Here is a 19,282-nt window from a genome sequence, read left to right as displayed (position 1 = left end):
ATTTTCTGTTGAGCTCTGGTCTTTTTATCAGAAAGGTTTAGAAGTTCCCTATTTTGTTGAATATCTATCTCCTCCCCTGAAGATCATGCTCATTTTTGCTGGGTAGTTGATCCTTGGTTGTAATCCAAGCTCCTTTGCCTTATGGAATATCATATTCTACGCCCTACAGTCCTTTAAAGTAGAAGCTGCAAGGTCCTGTGTAATCCTGACTGTGGTTCCATGACATTTAAATTGTTTCTTTCTGGCTGCTTGCAGTATTTTCTCTTTGACCTGGTAATTTTGGAATTTGGCTACTATATTCCTTGGCCTTTTCAATTTGGGATCTCTTTCAGGAGGTGATTGGTGAATTCTTTCTATGGCTATTTTACCCTCTGGTTCTAGGACCTCAGGGCAGTTTTCCTTTATGATTTCCTGAAAGATACTGTCCAGGCTCTTTTTTCCATTGTGATTTTCAGGTAGACTAATAATTTTTAAGTTGTCTCTCCTGGATCTGACCTGATCCAGGTCAGTTGTTTTGCCAATGAGGTATTTTACATTTTCATTTATTTTTTCTTTCTTTTGTTTTTGTTTGACTGATTCTAGCTCTCTCATAGAGTCATTAGCTTCCATTTGCCCAATTTTAATTTTTAACAAATTGTTTTCTTCTATTAGGTTTTGTACCTCTTTCCCCATTTGGCCAATTGTATTTTTTAGGGACTTGTTTTCTTCAGTGTACTTTTTTCCAGTTGGCCAATTGTATTTTTAAGGACTTGTTTTCTACAGTTAATTTTTGCCCTTCATTTTCCAAGCTATTGACTCTCTCTTGCATACCTCTCATTTCTTTTTCCATTTTTTCTTCTACCTCTCTCATTTGACTTTTAAAATTCTTCTTGAGTTCTTCTAAGGCAGCTTTTTGGGCTTCAGACCAGTTCATATTCCATTTTGAGGTTCCAGATGTGAGTTTGTTGGCAATGTTGTCCTCTTCAGAATTTCTGCCTTGATCTTCACTCTTCCCATAATAAGAATCTATCGTACATTTCTTTTTGCTCATGGTATTTGCTTATTTCCTGGCCTTTAAAGAGATTGAGCTCTCCTGCTTGGGAGCAGGGGGCAGTGACCCAGACTTCTTGTGTTGGGAGCCTAGGGCCTGGTCGATGGCTTTGTGTGCTGGGGCCTCCAATGCTGCCAGTTGGAGGCCGTAAGGTTCTCGCAGCTTACCTGGTGTTGGGCTGGAATCAGCCCAGGGGTAGGATTGGGTAGTCCCAAGTCTCCTTCTTGAGGAAGTCACCCAGACATAGAAGATTAGACCTCTGGAAGTGACTTTCCTTAGAAGTCATCAAATTCAATCTCTTCTTTTTATAAAAGAGGAAAATGAGGCCCAGAGAAGTTAAATAGATTTATCCAAAGCCACATGGCTAGTCAGTGGTCTAGAACTCATATTTCTTGACTCCTAGTACATCTATCATACCACCTGCTAGATTCCTCTCTCTCTATAAAATGAGCTAGAAACTGATGCCTCCCTGACTGTGCTGGAGGTCACTCAATCAAAAAATTAGGAAAGTCAGGAAGCAGGGTTCCTGAAGTTCCTGAAATAGTCACCAGGAGTATTCTCTCCCTTGGGCCTTCCCTTGGGTTATGACTAAGTCCAGTTGGACTTTGGTAATAAGAGCCAGGATGACTCAACTGTGCGTCAAGTGGCTATTTTGTAACTTTAACCCTTTTTTCTTTTTCCAGGAAAAAAAAAGCTTACTAGAGGTGAAATACAAATAGACTTTTGCTTTTATATCACATTCATTTCTGAACATGCCCCCTACCCCTTTTTCTACCCTTGTAATAACAACAACAAAAAACACAAGCATAAAGTTTAATAAAACAAACTGATATATCAAACTGTGGTTGACAGCATAAGGCAACATTCTCCACCCACAGTGTTCTCTACCTCTTCAATGAAAGGAAGGAGTTTAAGCTGATTTTCCCGTTGTTCACATTTAGGACTCAAGATATGAAGGCAGTCTAGGCTGGAGTGCTTCTCAGGGAGCCAGATCTTTGGGTCCCTTGATGGAAAATGGATCAGGGGCTAAAGTGACTTTTTGGATGAAAAAGAAGCTTAAGAATGAGCCTCCTCTGCAAGAGAAAGGGTAGGAAGAGAGAAGGAAAGAGAAAAGGAACAAGAAGAGAAGAAAGTTGACTAAGATAGGGTGTCTGGAGTCAAAGAGATAGGCCCCAGGGTCTTGAAGAACTAGGAATCCTTCCTGTTTTGGGACGATACATCAATTACATCTTTGTGAAAATGAGGGATCCTTGCTCCACCATCAGCCCACTAAAGTCCAACAATCTAGAGATGAGAACCTCAAGGAGCGTACTCAGGCTGTCCTCCCAATACCCTCCCCCTGGCACCACCCACACTCTCATGTAAGTGGGCTAGTGTTTCCCTAGGGAAAGCAGGCACCCCAATAACCTTCTTATTGTCTCTACTTCCTCTGAACTTATCTTCTTACCCCTGCCATCTTTTGCTGTTCCCTTGTGTCAAGGTTCCTTTGGATTTCACCCTGACTAGAGCACTCCCCATTGGTGGCCAGGCAGGTGGGAAGATGTTTCACAAGGTCAGAGATAAGACACCAGAGCTAGATGACCTGCAGCGATTGCTCTGGACTCAAACGAGGCCTGGGAACCACATGGATCAAGTCTGGCCTAAGATCTATGTGGGAGATTTGTAAGATATCCCTTGCCCATTGTCCCTCTCCTGATTTCCTATCCTGTCCCAAATCACACATCCTAGGACCCAAACTGGGAATCAAATCCCAGAGGGATCTGGGGCTGCCCCTGGAGAGACCATGGGGGAGGGAATATTAAACAAGCTGGACGTCTCTACCCCATCCCGATCCCTAGAGAATGAGCCATGGGGCTGGAGAAGTAGGACTAGATTATCAGGATTGGGGCTACAGTTAAGTTCTGGGTTAAAGTGGAGATATTAGCGTTTGGGAAGTATGTTTTGGGATTTTGGTTATGAGTAAGAGGTCTCAGTTTTGGATGTGGGTTAGGGTAAGAATTAGAGTTGGGGATTGTTAAGGCTGAGACTTGGTCAGGCTCCCAGTTATTGGATGCCCAGTGCCGTGTGACTCAAGAGTAACTTCATGTCTCTCGGGCTTCCTTCCCCAACACAGTGTGGCTGCCAGGAATATCAAAATGCTGCAGAGTCAAGGAATCACTCATATCCTTAATGCTGCCCATGTAGGCTTAGATGTATCTACAAGACCCACTTATTATTATTGCTTACCTGTGACCTACCATGGGATCCAGGCTTTTGATCACCCTGCCTTCGACCTCAGTGTCTTTTTCCTTGAGGCAGCAAACTTCATCCAAGGAGCTCTGGAGACCCCAGAAGGTAAGAGGGCAAGATAGTGGGAGGGACTTTCTCCTTTGCCCAAGCCCTATCAGCACTGCCCCCCCCCCCCATTCTCAGGATCATGCAAAGATGATTGGGAGCAGGAGTCAGTCTAGAGTTCTAGGACCTAAGGCCTGGGATTTGGTGGGGTTGAAGACCTGTAACTGCCCCTGATTTTCTGTCACATTGGGTTGCGAGTTCCCAAAAATGGATCAGGGATTCTTCTTCCTTGTCCTTTGCTTTATGCCTATTTGATGCTGTTCTCAATTCCTCATCTTCATGGCATGATTTATTGAATTTGGTGTCAAGAAAACCTGAATTCAGATCCAGCCTTAGATACTTACTAGCTGCATGACCCTGGGCAGGTCACTTAATCTCTCTTGGTCTCAGTTCCTCATCTGTAAAAGGAGAGAGTTGCACTTGATCTCTTCCAGTTCTAAGTAAGTCTCTGACCTTCTGATTCCTCCTAGGGAAGGTGCTTGTCCACTGCGCCATGGGGCTCAGCCGCTCTGCTACCCTGGTGCTTGCCTTCCTCATGCTCCGGAAGCAGCTGACCCTGGTGGAAGCCCTGAGGACAGTAAGTGTCCATCGAAACATCTGCCCCAATCGGGGGTTCCTCTCCCAGCTGCGCGACCTGGATCTCCAACTTAGCCAGGAACGGCATAAAGGGAACAGGGAGAGGCTGATGCCGCCCACCACTCTGCACGGAAAATAAAATGGCCATTTTTTAAAAAAATCAAAGCTTTACTGATGTTTTACTAGGTTCAAAGATTCTGCCAACGGTGTTATCTTCCCTTAAGAATGGATTGGGGGGGCAGCTAGGTGGCGCAATAGATAGAGTACCGGCTCTGAAATCAGGAGGACCTGAGTTCAAATCCAGCCTCAGAACAACCACTTGACACTTACTCACTGTGTGACCCTGGGCAAGTCACTTAACCCCAATTGCCTTTTTAAAAAAATGGATTGGAAGGGTGAAGATCTGAAAGCTATGACTTTGTCCTCAGTAAGAGCTGTGCCCACATATGCCCGTGAAGGCTGAAATTTGCAGGGATCAAGATGGCGGGAGGATGCTGTAAGCTGAGATAGGAGAACTTTGCCGAGGTTCCCTGGGGATTTTCCAAAGGTCCCAATGGCTTTGAGATGTGAAGACCTCTGAGCAGCTTCAGGTCACAAACTAAATTTCTGCTCAGGGCCCAGGAAACGTGCAGTAGTTATTCCTCTGTACTACCCTTTCCAATGGCCACTTCTCTGAAGTCTAGGCTGCAAACAGCGGCCCATCCTCCACCTGGATAGAATTATGGGTCATAGATTCTTACAGAAGGGACATCTAGCTTCTGCAAAGCATAGGCCAAGGAACTGGACTTCATTGTCTGGCAAAATCCTCCCAGGCTCCTTGCAACTCTGCCCTGTGGCCTGACATCCTAGGGATGAACTCAGTCAACTCTGTGAAGAGAGAAGGCCTAATAAGCATTTCTATAGCACCTACTATGTGCTAGGCACTGTGCTTTACAAATATTCTCTCATTTGAATAGCATTCAAGCTTCTATCTACCCCTTTCTTAGCTTTGTTCCCTCTCCAGCCTTCTTTTTGGTACAGCCACGGACAGTGCAGGCAGAGGGAAGGAGAGGAGGTATCCAGGAGGGGACCAGACATCCAAGTGACCTATTGGCGAGCTCGGTTTCCCTTCCTTTCTCCATCACACCTCTGCGTCCTAAGTGGGACAAGACCATAATCATGAGGCTTCTTCCATTTTGCCTTCTACCCTCTATTTCTCCATAATAATAAAGACTTGAAAAGAATACCCACACAGTTTTAAATCCCCGTGGCCTGGGATTAGTTGCTTACTGCCTTCTCTTGCTATTCCTTCCACCCCCAGCTCCCAACAATCATTGACACATACCATATATATAGCCTAGGCTGTGGCTGGACTAACTGTATCCTCAGCATGCAGAGTTCTGATGATGGGTCAGAGGGGGAGGAGGCAGGCATCAGTGCCAGGACTACCAGACTGGGCTCAGTCTCATGCCCTTACCATGCCATCTTCTCGGCACCTTCCCCTCCTGGGAATGAACGAGACTGATGGCCCCGAGTAGGGTGGGTAGAAAGAAGAGGAGGGCGGAAGAGGGGAATCACATCATGGTTTATAATTAAACACAAATCCAAAATAGAATCAGCCTCAACAGAGCAGAGACAGGCAGCTGGGAACCTGCCTGTTGGGAGACAATAGCCAGCGGGCTGGAACCAGGTTAGGCCCCCTCCACAGGTGAGTGCCACCCCCTCCTCACCCCATGCTAGGCATGCCTGGAAGGACACAGCACCTTGGTGGCATATGCTTGGGGGTGGCAGGGGCACATGTGGTTCGTGGCAGCTGGGTGGGTGGGGACAATTAGAGCCACCTGACCCACACAGATAGACACAAACAGACAAACAAAAGAGGAGTCAGAAACAGAGGAAAATTGACAGTCAAGAGAGACATACAGAATTCAGCAGTATACCCTCCTCTTCTCAGTACAGACAAGACAACCCTGAGCTGTGTAATTATAAGAGGTTGGTAAAGGAATGATTAATTATGCCTGATAGGTAACCTGATAGTGTAGTGTAGTGATTAGGGAGCCAGTATAGTATAGGGGAAAGCATGCTAGGTCTGTAGTCCGAGGTAATGGGTTCAAATCCCAAGTTTGCCATTTACTACCTTTAAATTATTTAGACTTTCTGGGCCTTAGTTTCTTAATCTGTGAAATAAGAAGAGGCATTTATGGCATATTGGCTAGAGAGCTGGTCTTGAAGCCAGGACAACCTGGGTTCAAGTTCTTGGCCATGTGGCCCTGGGTAAGTCACTTAAACTCTTCCCGAACCAGGTGACTCCCTAAGACTCTGAGTTGTTGAGGAGTTTTCTCCCCTGAGAGTTCCCTTTACCAAAGAAATCACCAGCCCGGTCCCCATTCCCCTCCTTCACTCAAAATCAAGAGATGAGACTAGACTACTAAGGTCCCTTCTACCTCTGAATCTGCTGTCTTCTAAGTGTGGAACTTAGAATAGGAAAGACCTGCATTAGAATCCTGTTACTTGTTAGCTGAGTGACCCTGGGCAAGTCACTTAACCCCTCTGAGTCTCAGTGTCCTAAGTTAAGAATGGATGGCCCACTCCCCATGGGCTCTTCTGTTCTCAGATTTTTTAGGGGCCCAGGGAGGAAGGGAGGGATGAAGACAGCTTCTCAGATGAAAGATGAAGGCAGGTTATGGGACTGAGGGAAACAAAGGAAAGGGCCTTCCAGCTGTCCAGGAGGGGCTGAGCCTGGATGGAGGGCAGCATTTATTTCCGCCTGTAAGAGAAAAGGTTATAAGAGACCTCGCTATTTCACTTTCTTCTATGTCAGGGGTTCTTAACCCTTTGTGAGTATTTCCTGGACTGCTTTGGCAGGGTCTGATGAAGCCTATGGACTCCTCAGAATGTTTCTTTTTTTCTTTTTCTTTTTTGGCTAGGTGATAGGGTTAAGTGACTTGCCCAGGGTCACACAGCTAGTAAATGTTATGTGTCTGAGGCGGTTGAACTCAGGTCCTCCTGAATCTAGGGCTGCTCTATCCGTTGTGCCACCTAGCTGCCCCTCAGAATGTTTTTAAATACAGAAAATAAAATACATAGGGTTATACTACTTATACATAGGATTAAAATACATAGGACTAAATACTTATCAAACTATTTTTTAAAATAACTTCACAGACCCAAGGTTAAGAACCTCAGAATAAATTTTTCATTTCAAAGCTCTTTACAATTTTATACCTTCCCTAGGCTAGACTAGATTAGTCCTATAAGCACAAATTCTGACTCTCCAATTCCCCCAAACCAAAAAAATCCCAGAGAACATAACTTGGACCAAGTATTTTTTTTTTTTTTTTGGTGAGGCAATCAGGGTTAAGTGACTTGCCCAGGGTCACACAGCTAGTAAGCATCAAGTGTCTGAGGTCAGATTTGAACTCAGGTCCTCCTGACTCCAAGGCCAGGGCTCTATCCATTGTGCCACCTCGCTGCCCCTTGGACCAAGTCTTAAGATGAGTCAGAGGCTAGGGGCAGTCACAAAGCACCCCAGGGCAGCCAGAGACCAGTGCAGAGGTCTGCCTCTGTACATGATTGCACCTGGAAATCCAGGGCCTCAGTGCCAATGGGGTGGAGTTGGGGGGGTACCCCTTGGAAGAGTAAGGATTCCCCTTGATGTCCTCATCCCTTTTCCAACTCCACTCCTGCCCCCTGATGCTGAGAGAAGTGGAGACAATGGCCCTGGTCAGGATGGTGTGGGCGAAGGATCCCTAGGCTTTACGGTTGAAAGGAATCTTTAAGGACAGAATTAGGGATTTTGAACAAGAAAGCACTCCAGTAGCCACCTACTCCAACCCCCTTATTTTACAGATGCTGAACTGAGGAAGTGATTGCCCTAGGTTGTACAGGCAGCAAAAATCAGAGACCAATTTGAACTCAGGCCCTGATTTCTCCGGTGAGAAATGCGGGGAGCCCAGAATCTCTCAGCTCAATAATCCTTCCTGTCGGGGAAAGTGCTAAGTTGTTGGTTGAAGTGATGGCCACAGGGGAAGGAAGATCTTCTTGGGTCCGAGATATTGGGGGGTTCTTATTTTCCTTCCGAGCAGGCGGGCTGCAGAGCATGGGGATGGCCACGGGAGGGTAGTCTTACCCTGTGTTTGATTCTGGGAGGCTAGAGAAAGGGATGGCAAAGGAAGAGCTGGGTGGGACCAGGTCTCTCCATCAGAATTGTAGCAGGGAGACAGAGTGGCTGGGTTCACGGGGTAAGAGCTTCCTGAGGCGGCCCCCAGCCTCAGCCTGATCAGAATCAAGGCTGAAAGAGCCCTGGGACAGCCAAGCCTGGCTGATTGGCGGGGCCAGTCTCTGGTTACGTCCTGTTTTTGGCGGTTTGCTGCAACCTCCCTTCTTTCCTGCCAATACTCCTTCTCCGGGGCCCCTCTCAATGACATCATATGAGGCCGCTTGCTCTGCGGTCTGTCCTGGTCTAGCTCATGAGCACATCGTACATCGGTGCCTTGAGAAGGCTTGATGAAGCCGTATTGCAGCTCATGAGACGCTCCTCTTCTGGGCAGAGATAGCTCAGGGCCTCCCTCCTGCTCCCTCCCCCTTCCCCCCAGAGGCTTCCAGGCCAACCAGCTGGAATTCTAGACGCTTCACAACATCTGTGTTCTCAGATGGAACTTAGCCCCCTGTTCTGATCCCTACTGTTGAGTCCAGCACCGCCCTGGCTCCCAGAGCCTCCAGACTCAAGCCCTAGACCATGCTCTAGGTAGGTGGATTTGTATATAGGTAAGATGCCCATTACTGGGGAAGGGTCGGAGGTCTGCAGGATTAGGCAGTCCTTCCGTGGCCTTAAGCTTAGTCCTGATTGTAGCCTGTGAAATCTGCAGAACCCCACAGTTAGGGTTTCCAGGGAATTCAACCCTCTGGGTCAATAATCATTCCTGCCACCAATTGGCTGTGGGAATTTGGACAGGTCATCAGGTTCTATAGGTTTCTCTTCATCCCTGCCGCCAGTTTTCAAGCCGATATTGTAGACCTTTACCCCAGTGGAAGAATATTCCCTTTTATGCTGTCCCATACCTAAATACCCTGCATAGGGGGGTGGCCTGAGAAAGAAGGCACCACCTCCATCTCACATAGCCTAGTCATGGCATGCAGGATAGGAGGTCAAAACCAGAGGGACACCAGACCCTGATATATATGACCCCACAGCTTTATAAGCTCCAACTTCCCAGGGATTTCCTTATATAGTTGGCTATCCAGATAAGCCACCTTCCTGGACAAGACACAACCGGTGTCTCCATTTCCGTGCCCATCAGGGCCCTGTCACCCAAAAATAATGGTTCTGGATACAGCTCAGGAATGCAAAGGAGGAAAATTAAGGCTGTGTCTAACCTTTCCTTGATCAGATGGGAAGATTCACAGCTATTAGAGGGGCAGGTCTCAATGAGGAATTGAGGGATGGGGGGTTTTCACCGGGACAGTGTCAGCCAGGAGCTCCTGACTGTGGGAGAGGAACGTGGAGAGTCCTGTGGTCACATTGGCCAGTTGTCAGACAGAGAATAGTATAGGACATTATTGTCCCTGCTCCAGGTAGAAGTCACTTCAGTTCCTAGCTGCTTCAGCCTCATGTGAGTGTCTCAAGAATATTACTGGTCCCCAAGCTTACCTGGGAAAATTGTGAGAAGGCCTTGGATTCCCTCGCCTACCCCCTACACCCAGGGCCAGGTGCCCCTTGGGCCTAGAGACATACATGCGAGTACTGCATCCACTATGTCCTATGAAAAGAAGCCCAGGAGATAGCAGGCCTTCCATGTTTACTGAACTCTTCCAGCCTGGCTTATTTCCAACATGAGGTGGTGGACCTGGCCCAGGTAAAATTGGTTCTTGTTAAAATTGTGAAGTCTCATCATTTTCTGTTAGACATCTTTCCCTCAACTTGTATCCTCCCCCTGAGTCTTGTCCCACTAGTCAGCTAGTTGTCATAAAGGCTTTGAACAGCAGCCTTAAGGTATCACCCCTCTCCAAAGTAGTAGAGCTCCTTGGACAATTCCTACACATTCCTACAAATAACAAATTACATGCACCCTTAATTTCCTCATTGTTCCTTGAACTCAATTCCTGCTTATCTCCTAATCAGGAGAGGTAATTGCTCAATAATCAGAACAAGAACCCTGGTATAAAAGTTACAAAGGAAGATTATAGCTTGCTTTCCTTGAATGGTAGACCTTTTTTTTTTAAATAAAAAAAAACTTTGAAGTTAAGTTAACAGGTGACAGTATGTATTCCATAGTAATAATAATAAATAAAAAATCATAGAATCACAGAATTTTCTAGAGGGAAGGGTCACATGCTTAACCCTAATCCCCAGGATGCTGTGTGTTCAGCCACTGAAATGAAAGAAAAACAATAATTCAGCCTCAGAACTACTCCATTTGACTCTGACCCTCAGGGCATTTGGGAAAAGGAAGTTGGTTAGGGCAGGGGGACCTTCTTGCTTCCAGATTCCTCCTCCCTTTTTGCTGAGGAAAGAGAACTGGGTTTTGCTGGGGCTACATTAAGGGAAATATTACCTGTTCAATTCAGTACCTACTATGTGCCAGGCCCTGGGCAATCCAAAGACAAAAATGATACTGTCTCTTTCTGCCATTGCACTCTTCTACACACTAGTAGGACTCTGGGACAATCATGTCCAAAGGAGGTTGGCTTGACCTGTTTAGGCCCAGACAAGTATGTGGCTGAGTTTTGTAGCCAGTGGAGCACAGTACTGAGATCCTGGGTGGCCTCAGCTGGATGACTTGATGGTCAGCAAGGTGCTAGTCTAGGAGAAGAAAGAATAGAGATCTCGCTTCCCTTTAAACACAGCTGAGAGCCCCGAGGGGCAAGGGATGGTATAAGCCCTGCAGGGATCACTCGTCTCCTCTGTCTCATGGCTAAACTCAGGCAAAAAGGCCAGGGAGGTATTGGGCAAGACCCACAGCTTTCACTCTGTCCTTGTGGCCCTAGCAGAATGGCCTCTACCTGCCACCCAGGTAAGGCAGAGGTGAGGGAAAAGAAGATGGTGTGCAATTACAGAATGGGAGGGAATTTTAAAGATCACAGGTCCAACCCCCTTAGACCTCAGAGCCCCATTCAATTAGCTGAACTTCTACCACTCATTCATTTTGGGGATGTGAAAGCTGAGGCCCAGAGAAATTAAGTAACTTATCCAAGGGAACACAGGTATGAAGCCGAACTCTAATCCAGACCTCATGTGACATGGAGCAAGGATCTTTTTCTCTCTAACCCTGAGATTCCTCCTCTGTAAAATGAGGGGCCTGGAGGTGATGACCTCAATGACCCCTTCCTGATCCTGGAGGAGCTCCTGGGATAGGACATTCTTCTGATTCTCAGTCCAGAACTGTTTCCCCTAGACCATGCTGTGGAAGCCCCCCTAGGTCACACACAGCCACGTTGGGTTGCCTGAGGGGATAGGGATGCAGAGTAACGCCTGAAGGGCAGCTGGACTAATGCTGGGAGATCCCCATCCTTTCCTCTGCAACGGACATCTTCTCCCCTGATGCTGTGATCTTTTTGGCCTTCCTGGCCCCCCCCCTTTCCATAGATCCCAAAGCCATCTTCCAGCTCTCCTCCCATGGCTGATTACATGACAGGACAAGTCTCTCTCCTATACTTCATCCCTTCACTCCCTCTATCAAAAACAAAAACAAAAAAGCAGGTATCGTTCCTCTTAGTGATGGGACAGACAGCTCTTCCTGGACTCCGGGACTCATTCCTCCTCCCCCCTTCCCTTCCCCTTCCCTCCTCCCTCACCCAGGGCCTGCATAAGGACAGCAATGGGATGCCCTCCCCTGTTTTCCAGGATGGATTCACTGCAGAGACAGGACCTGAGGAGGCCCAAGATCCATGGGGCAACCCGAGTTAGCACCCAGACCCTCGTCCCCTACCAGACACCCACGTTGGCCTACCTGCAGCGCCTGTTGTGGATTCGAAGGGCCTCTTCCATGAGCCACATCAATGAGGTCTGGCCCAACCTCTACCTGGGAGACGCGTAAGCCCGCCTTCCCCCACCGAGCAATGACGGGAGGGAGATGCACCCCTGAGGAAACAGTGATGGGCCGCGGTCTTCTCAGGGATGGCTTTTTCCTGAGGAATGGTTGAAAGGCTCAATCCCCAGTAAGAGAGGGAAGAATGAGGGGAAATACCCAATAGGGCAAAGTAGGGGACGAGGCTCCCCAAGAGACCAGCTTCTTGCTACCTTCAAACCAAAGCCGGCAGCACATCTCTCTCCTCAGCATAGAGGGCCCCAGCTTCAGAAAGAGCCATTTGGGTGAATTCTTGAGGCTGGTTCACCCAATGCCTTGCCCTAAGACAGGGTTCCCAGTGTGGAGGTTGGTCTGAACCCCAAGAACCCCATCGATACCTGGGCAGGAGGGCAAGATAGATGACTTAAATTAGGTGCTGGAAATAACAAAAACAAAAATGACACAGTTCCTACACTCAGATAGTTTGCATTCTTCTATTCGCCTTGGTGTAGCAAATAAAGAGCAAACCTTGGAGCCAGGAAGACCTGGGTTTACATACTACCTCTGACACTTACTGGCTGGGTGATCCTGGGCAAATCACTTAACCTCTATGCGCCCTAAGCAACCCTCTTAACATAAAGGGAAGGTGACAATCTGCATAATTAGGAGTTTCTTTGTCTTCTACCAACGAAATCACAGATTTAGTCCCCATTCCAATTTATAGATGGTGAAACTGAGGCTCAGAGCAGTTAACTGGTTTATCTAGAGGTAATTAGGTGACATAGTGGATAGAGCACTAGACCTGAGTTCAGATCCAGCCTCAGACACTTACTAACTGTGTAGCCCTGGGCAAGTCACTTAACCTCTGTCTGCCTCAATTTCTTCGACAGTAAAATGGGGGATGGGAGGTTTCAGAATAGCACCTACCTCCCCACATTATTGGAAAGATTAAATGAGATAATATTTGTAAAGTCTTAGCACAGTGCCAAGCTCATAGTAAGTACTTAATAAAAACTGTTCTCTTCTCTTCTTCATCCATGGTTACACAGCTATCACCTGTTCAGAGCCAGGCTAAAAGCATAGATCTGCTGTGTACAAGTACCTGTGTACCAGTAGCCTGTCCTCTAGACCTCCCGAACTCTGAGGAGTTAGGCTCTTCTGCCGCCCTGCCAAGTCACCTCAACCTAAACTACTCATTGGCCTCCCTCCCCATAGCCCATGCTCGGCACTGCCATTCTGCCAGCGGCAGCATTCTATGCCTTTCCTTCTTTATTCACTCTGCAGATATGCAGCGCGGGATAAGAGTAAGCTGTGCCAGCTGGGCATCACTCACGTCATGAATGTGGCTGCCGGCAGGTTCCATGTTGACACGGGTGCCAAATTCTACCGAGGGTTGCCTGTGGAATATTACGGGATTGAGGCTGATGACAATCCCTTCTTTGACCTCAGCATTTACTTCCTGCCTGCAGCGAGATACATAAGAACTGCTCTCAGCAATCAAGGTGACCCTCCTCCTCTTCCTTCTTTCTCTCCCTCTCTCTTCTTTCTTATCCTCTTCTTTCTCCTCTTCCTCTTTCTTCTTTTCCTCGTCCTCTTCTTCCTACTCTTCCTTCTTTTATTCCTTTTCCTCTTTGATCTCCTCTTCTCCCTGCTCCTCTTCTTATTTCTCTTCCTCCTCTTCCCCCTCTTCCTTTTCTGGTGGTGGTATTATATTTGAGAGAAGGGTAGAAGAGATTGAGGGAGGAACCCAGGAGCCATCTAGGACAAATGGCTCTCAAGATTTGGAGTTAGACACTTCTAGGAGAGCCAGCTGGGCCCATTCTGAGAAGGCCAGGCAAGTGGGTAAAATTCTCAGGGGCTCCAGCCACCTTTCCCTCCCTTTTCCACTCCACCCCAGAAAAGCACAAATACTCAGTAATCTCCTATTTGGGAAGGATTAGAGGGAGGATTATAGACTCAGAGGGGGAAGGGGCCTCAAGGTCATCTGGCCAAATCTCTTCCATGGATAGCTGAAGAAACCACTGCCCAGAGAGCCCTATGACCTGCCCAGTGCCATGCAAGTAGGAACTGGGAACCCAAGTCCTCTGACTCCAAAGCACTATTTTTTTCCATTGCCCCATGCTCCCTCTAGCTCCCTCACTTCTCATTTGAGGAAACTGAGTCTCAGAGTTACTTGCCCCAAAGTCACATAAGTAGGATCATATATTCAGAGCTGACAGAGACCTTAGAGACCATGGAGTCCAACCCCACTCCCCCCCATTTTACAGAGGAAGAAACTGAAGACATTAAGTAACTTACCCAAGGTCATACAGGTAGCGTCAGAAATGGGATTTGAACCCAGATTTTCTGACTCCAAAGCCAGAGCTCTTTCACTATGCCACCCTTGGTAAGTAAACTCCCTTCACCAGTGCAAATCAGGGCCTGTTGTCTATTCATTTATTTATTTATTTTTTTGTTTTTTGTTTTGTTTTGTTTTGTTTTTGTTTGTTTTAGTAAGGCAATTGGGGTTAAGTGACTTGCCCAGAGTCACACAGTTAGGAAGTATTATGTGTCTGAGGCCGGATTTGAACTCAAATCCTCCTGACTCCAGGGGCTGGTGCTCTATCCACTGAGCTACCTAGCTGCCCCAGGGCCTGTTGTCTAACTTACAGTCTGAAAAAGTTGCTTGGGGCACTGAGAAATTAAATGATTTTGCCCAGAGTCTCACAATGGGATGTGTCAGAGACAAGAAGTCTTCCTGACTCTGAGCCTGGAGCTTTACCCATTATACTATGCTCCCTAGTGGGTAATAAAGTATCATTACACCTATTGTTCAGCTCAAGAAACTGAGGCTCCCTCAAGTGAGAAGTGAAAATGACCTTCCCTGGATAGGATTTTTAGCAGGATTTTCTTTTCTCTCCCCCAGATGGATTCATATCACTGAGGTGAAATCTGTATTTAGGAGGTATTTAATCAGGAAATAAGGGATCAAGCATCCCTGCAGGAATTCCACTCTACTCCTCATCTACTCATCCCTGCCCAGTTGGAATAGGTGACAGTGGTGTAGTATCCAGAAGCATTGTCTACAGCCTTCATTAGGGTCACTGAGTGACTGAAAGAAAACTGGTGCTAGCCTGAAAAAGACATAGTATAATTTAACTGGCCCTTATGCCTAGACAGCAATTGGATTTCCTGAGAAGTCTCTGGGGGAAAGCTAGGTCAATAACTGGGGTATCATGTGATGGTCCCTAGAATTGTTATGGAAGGCTAGCGGTCTAGGATTTCTTGGTCCCAGCAGGGCCTTGCCCAACTGGCAAGGCCATCCCTGTAAGGGACAAGGTTGGGAGATGCATACCTTGTACATCTCTCTGCAAAAATCTACACAGGTGACCATCAAGTTATAACAGACATCAAGGGTAACTCTGAAAGAGAGAAGGATTCATTCACAAAAGGGTAACCCAAGGGTAAAAGGAGGGAAGAGCAGTCCACTTTTGTAATGGGATGTGCTATGGACTGATTGTATTTAAATTTCAGGTTTTTGGTGTTGTTTTTTTTTAAATGCCATTTGTCCAGGCCAACTCCTTGAGAAACAGCATGGAGCAGTAGAAAAAGCATTGTATTTAGTATCAGAGGATGTAAACTCAAATCTCACCCCTGACATTTACTGTTTGTGAAACCTCAAATGACTCAGTTAACCTCTCAGGTTAAGTTTCCTCATCTGCAGAGTGAGGGCATTGGTCTAGGTGACTTCTGAGGTGCCTTCTAGCTCTAGATATTAAGTACTGGGGTCAGGACAGTTTGCCAGAGACTATGATATGATGCTCTCTCCCCTTCCCCCAACACTTACCCAATCACTGTCTTGTCGGTGGAGGAGCTTGCATAGCCCAATGAAACTATGAGCTATGCCATTCAGGGTTACCCAAGACACAAGAAGAGATGAGAAAGCTCTCCTAAATGAGCAATGCAAAGAAATAGAAGAAAACAATAGAATGGGAAAGACAAGAGATCTCTTCAAGAAAATTAGAGATATCAAGGGAAAGTTTCATGCAAAAATGGGCATGGTAAAAGACAAAAATGGCAGGGATTTAACAGAAACAGAAGACATTAAGAAGAGGTGGTAAGAACACACAAAAGAATTTTATAAGACCTCATTATCATCACCAATAGCCACAATGGTGTGGTTACTGATCTAGAGCCATGCAACCTGAGAATGAAGTCAAGTGGCCTTAGGAAGCATTACTAACAAATAAGGCTAATGGAGATGTTGGAATTCCAGCTGAGGTATTTAAAACCCTAAAAGATGCTATGGTTAAAGTGCTGCATTCAATATGCCAGCAAATTTGGAAAACAACAGTGGCCATGGGATTGATAAGATCAGTTTACATCCCAATTCTCAAGAAGGGCAATGCCAAGGAATGTTTAAGTTACTGAACAATTGTGCTTATTTCCCATACCAGCAAGGTTATGCTTAAGATTCTGCAAGCTAGGCTTCAGCAATATGTGAACTGAGAATTACCAGAAGAGCAGGCTGGTTTTCAAAGAAGCAGAGGAACTAGAGACCAAATTGCCAACATTCACTGGATTATAGAAAAAGCAAGGGAGTTCCAGAAAAACATCTACTTCTGCTTCATTGAGTACACTAAAACTTTTGACTGTGTGGATCACCACAAAATGTGGCAAGTCCTCAAAGAGATGGGAGTATCAGGTCATCTTACTTTTCTCCTGAGAAATCAATGTGCAGGTCAAGAAGCAAAAGTTAGAACCCAACATAAACAACTAATTGGTTTAAGATAGGGAAAGAAGAATGACAAGGCTGTATATTATCACTTTATTTATTTAACTTATATGCAGAGTACATCATGGGCCAGGCTGGATGAATCAAAAGCTGAACTTAAGGTTGCTGGGAGAAAAATCGACAATCTTAGACACGCAGATGATACCACTCTGATTGCAGAAAGTGAAAAGGAGTTAAGATGAAGGTGAAAGAGGAGAATGTAAAAGTTGGCTTGAAGTTTAACAACAAAAAATCTAAGATCTTTGCCACTGGTACTATCATTTCCTTGCAAACAATAAGAGAAGAAATGGAAGCAGTGTCAGATTTTATATTTTTGGCCTCAAAGATCCCTGCAGATGCGACTGCAGCCATAAAATTAAGACACTTGTTCCTTGGAAGGAAAGCTTTGGCAAATTTGAACAGCACACTAAAAAGCAGAGATATCACCTTTCCAACAAAGGTCCATTTAGTCAAAGCAATGATTTTTCCAGTAGCAATGTATGGCTGAAAGTTGGACTAGAAGGAAAGTTGAGCACTGCAGAATAACACTTTCAAATTGTGGGAGAGGACTTTTGAGAGTTCCTTGGATAGCAAGGAGATCAAATCAGTCAATATTTAAGGGAATTAATTCAAGTTATTCAATGGAAGGTCAAAAACTGAAGCTGAAGCTTAAATACTTTGGCTAGGTAATAAGAAGATGAGATCATTGGAAAAGACCCTGATGTTGGGAAAGATTGAAGGCACAAGGAAAAGGGGGTGGCAGAGGATGAGATGGATAGATGGTGTCATGGAAACAGTGAACCATGAACTTGGACAGACTTTGAGAGATAGAGGATAGAAGGGTCTGAAGTGCCATGGTCTGTGGAGTCATGAAGAGTCAGATACAACTGAATGACTGAATAACAACATGATTTGATCCTGATTCTTTGTCTTCCATCAGATAGGTCCAGATTTTGAGCTAGAAGGGAACCTGGAGGTCATCTTATCCAATTTACCCATTTTGCAGATGAGGAAACTCCCTGGGTCGTATGCAACTGTTTGTGGGAAGACCTTTCCCTCCTCCCTCACCCAAGCCCCCACCTCTGACCTCCGTTGATTTCACAATTCATTCTACTGTGGGGTTAACTCTAGGTCCTGGGGCTGCCCATTCATACCCTGAGAGAATGATGCCTGCCCAGGAACCAGTGAACTCAAGATTGGGGCAGACTTCTACTGCAACTCACTCTAGACAGGATTCTCTTCTCTTTAGCTTCCCACTGCTTGACGTTTGAAGTTCCATGTATCATTTGTATCATTCATAGTCACGCAGTCTAAATCAGTTTCTACTCCTTCCTGTACTCAGGCCCCTGGAGATGATGGGTTGAGCAAGGAGAAAGCTCCCAGCTAGTAGGCACTCACCAGTTCTCTGAGGGCCTGAGCCTTCCCAGGTAGAAGGGCCTGGAGCTTCTCTCAGACTTTCCCCAGTTCCTTAGAAGCCTTGGAAGAAGGAATGTGTCTTTCCTTGGATTCTCTCTAAGAATCCTCTTGGAGTTGGGACATGATGAAGACTCTACTTGCAGTCCCTGACTGATATTTACATTTCAGTGCAAAGCTCCAGTTACTCACCTTAGTTAACATCTTTGCCTCTAATCTCTAAGGGACCTGGATGGGGCCATATCAACTGAACATTCAACTCTATTAGTTTTCCTGGGGTTGTGACTGTGGTTATAACTTGCCTTTTGCCTCTACCTGCAGGCCGCGTATTTGTACACTGTGCCATGGGGGTCAGCCGGTCTGCCACACTTGTCCTGGCATTCCTCATGATCTGTGAAAATATGACCCTGGTGGAGGCCATTCAGACGGTGCAGGCCCACCGAGACATTTGCCCCAACTCGGGTTTCCTCAGGCAGCTCCAGGTCCTGGACAGTCGGCTGGGGCGAGAGACAGGGAGGCTCTGACTGGGCAGGTTGCTGGGATAGAGACCCCTTAGGGGCCTCCCCTTCCCACCTGCCTTGTAGAAGACTGGCAGCCCCCACTATTTACAAATGGACCTGAGATGTAAATATCAAGTTTTGGGGCATCAGGATGGCAGGGGCAAGAAAGGTTGAGAGTTGATGTTTAACAGGTGAATTTGCTCAATTTGTTAAAAAAAAAAAGATTCTTTATGCATTAAAAAGTTGGTCTCAATCTATAATAAAGAATTAATTCATCAGACCAAAAATGGACTTGTTCTTTGTACTCGTAGGGCCCAATCAAACATGTAAGAAAGGTCTTAAACTTCTCCCTTTCTCTTGGCTCCCCATCTCATCTTTACTGTCCTCACCTGAAGCCCTACATAAGACTGGCCAAAATCAACAGATTTTGGACCAGCCTTAGATTTCCAGTGCTTTGTCATCCCATGCATCACCAGATTTGGCCATTTTTCTCTAGTGTAACACCACTTAGCTCCCTCCTTCCTTCTACGTTGCCCTTGCTAAGTTCCTGAGTCATCTATCACTTGGACTCTCATAAACTCCCTGACCCCTGCTACTGCTCTATTTCCCATCTCCTATGCCCTTGCCCCCTAACTATTGTTATGGTTGGCAATCCAAGTTCACAGGGCCATTAACACAAGGACTTGAAGAG

General features: G+C 46.2%; 2 protein-coding genes across 2 annotated transcripts; both read left to right on the top strand.

Moving 5' to 3' along the window:
* The first annotated feature begins 2,546 nt into the window (after positions 1-2,546).
* On the top strand, positions 2,547-4,079 carry LOC114039881 (dual specificity protein phosphatase 13-like). The gene is made up of 3 exons (XM_027857789.1): positions 2,547-2,692; positions 3,144-3,364; positions 3,835-4,079. Exons 1-3 carry the CDS (start codon positions 2,571-2,573, stop codon positions 4,077-4,079), a joined length of 588 nt encoding a protein of 195 aa, XP_027713590.1. The 5' UTR covers positions 2,547-2,570.
* A 5,193-nt stretch (positions 4,080-9,272) lies between these two features.
* LOC114042701 (dual specificity protein phosphatase 13-like) lies at positions 9,273-18,615 on the top strand. The gene is made up of 4 exons (XM_027861392.1): positions 9,273-9,340; positions 11,718-11,951; positions 13,210-13,427; positions 18,413-18,615. Exons 2-4 carry the CDS (start codon positions 11,737-11,739, stop codon positions 18,613-18,615), a joined length of 636 nt encoding a protein of 211 aa, XP_027717193.1. The 5' UTR covers positions 9,273-9,340; positions 11,718-11,736.
* Positions 18,616-19,282: the final 667 nt, after the last annotated feature.

This window comes from Vombatus ursinus, unplaced genomic scaffold (assembly GCF_900497805.2).
Source record: "Vombatus ursinus unplaced genomic scaffold, bare-nosed wombat genome assembly UNPS02000749.1, whole genome shotgun sequence".
In the NCBI taxonomy this organism is placed as follows: Eukaryota; Metazoa; Chordata; class Mammalia; order Diprotodontia; family Vombatidae; genus Vombatus; species Vombatus ursinus.
This window is presented reverse-complemented; position numbering and strand designations above follow the sequence as displayed.

Coding starts and splice junctions, on each gene's coding strand:
- LOC114039881 (XM_027857789.1), top strand. CDS start 2,571: ATGTTTCACAAGGTCAGAGATAAGACACCAGAGCTAGATGACCTGCAG. Junction 2,693..3,143: donor AAGATCTATGTGGGAGATTT/GTAAGATATCCC, acceptor TCCCCAACACAG/TGTGGCTGCCAGGAATATCA. Junction 3,365..3,834: donor AGCTCTGGAGACCCCAGAAG/GTAAGAGGGCAA, acceptor GATTCCTCCTAG/GGAAGGTGCTTGTCCACTGC.
- LOC114042701 (XM_027861392.1), top strand. CDS start 11,737: ATGGGATGCCCTCCCCTGTTTTCCAGGATGGATTCACTGCAGAGACAG. Junction 11,952..13,209: donor AACCTCTACCTGGGAGACGC/GTAAGCCCGCCT, acceptor TTCACTCTGCAG/ATATGCAGCGCGGGATAAGA. Junction 13,428..18,412: donor AACTGCTCTCAGCAATCAAG/GTGACCCTCCTC, acceptor CTCTACCTGCAG/GCCGCGTATTTGTACACTGT.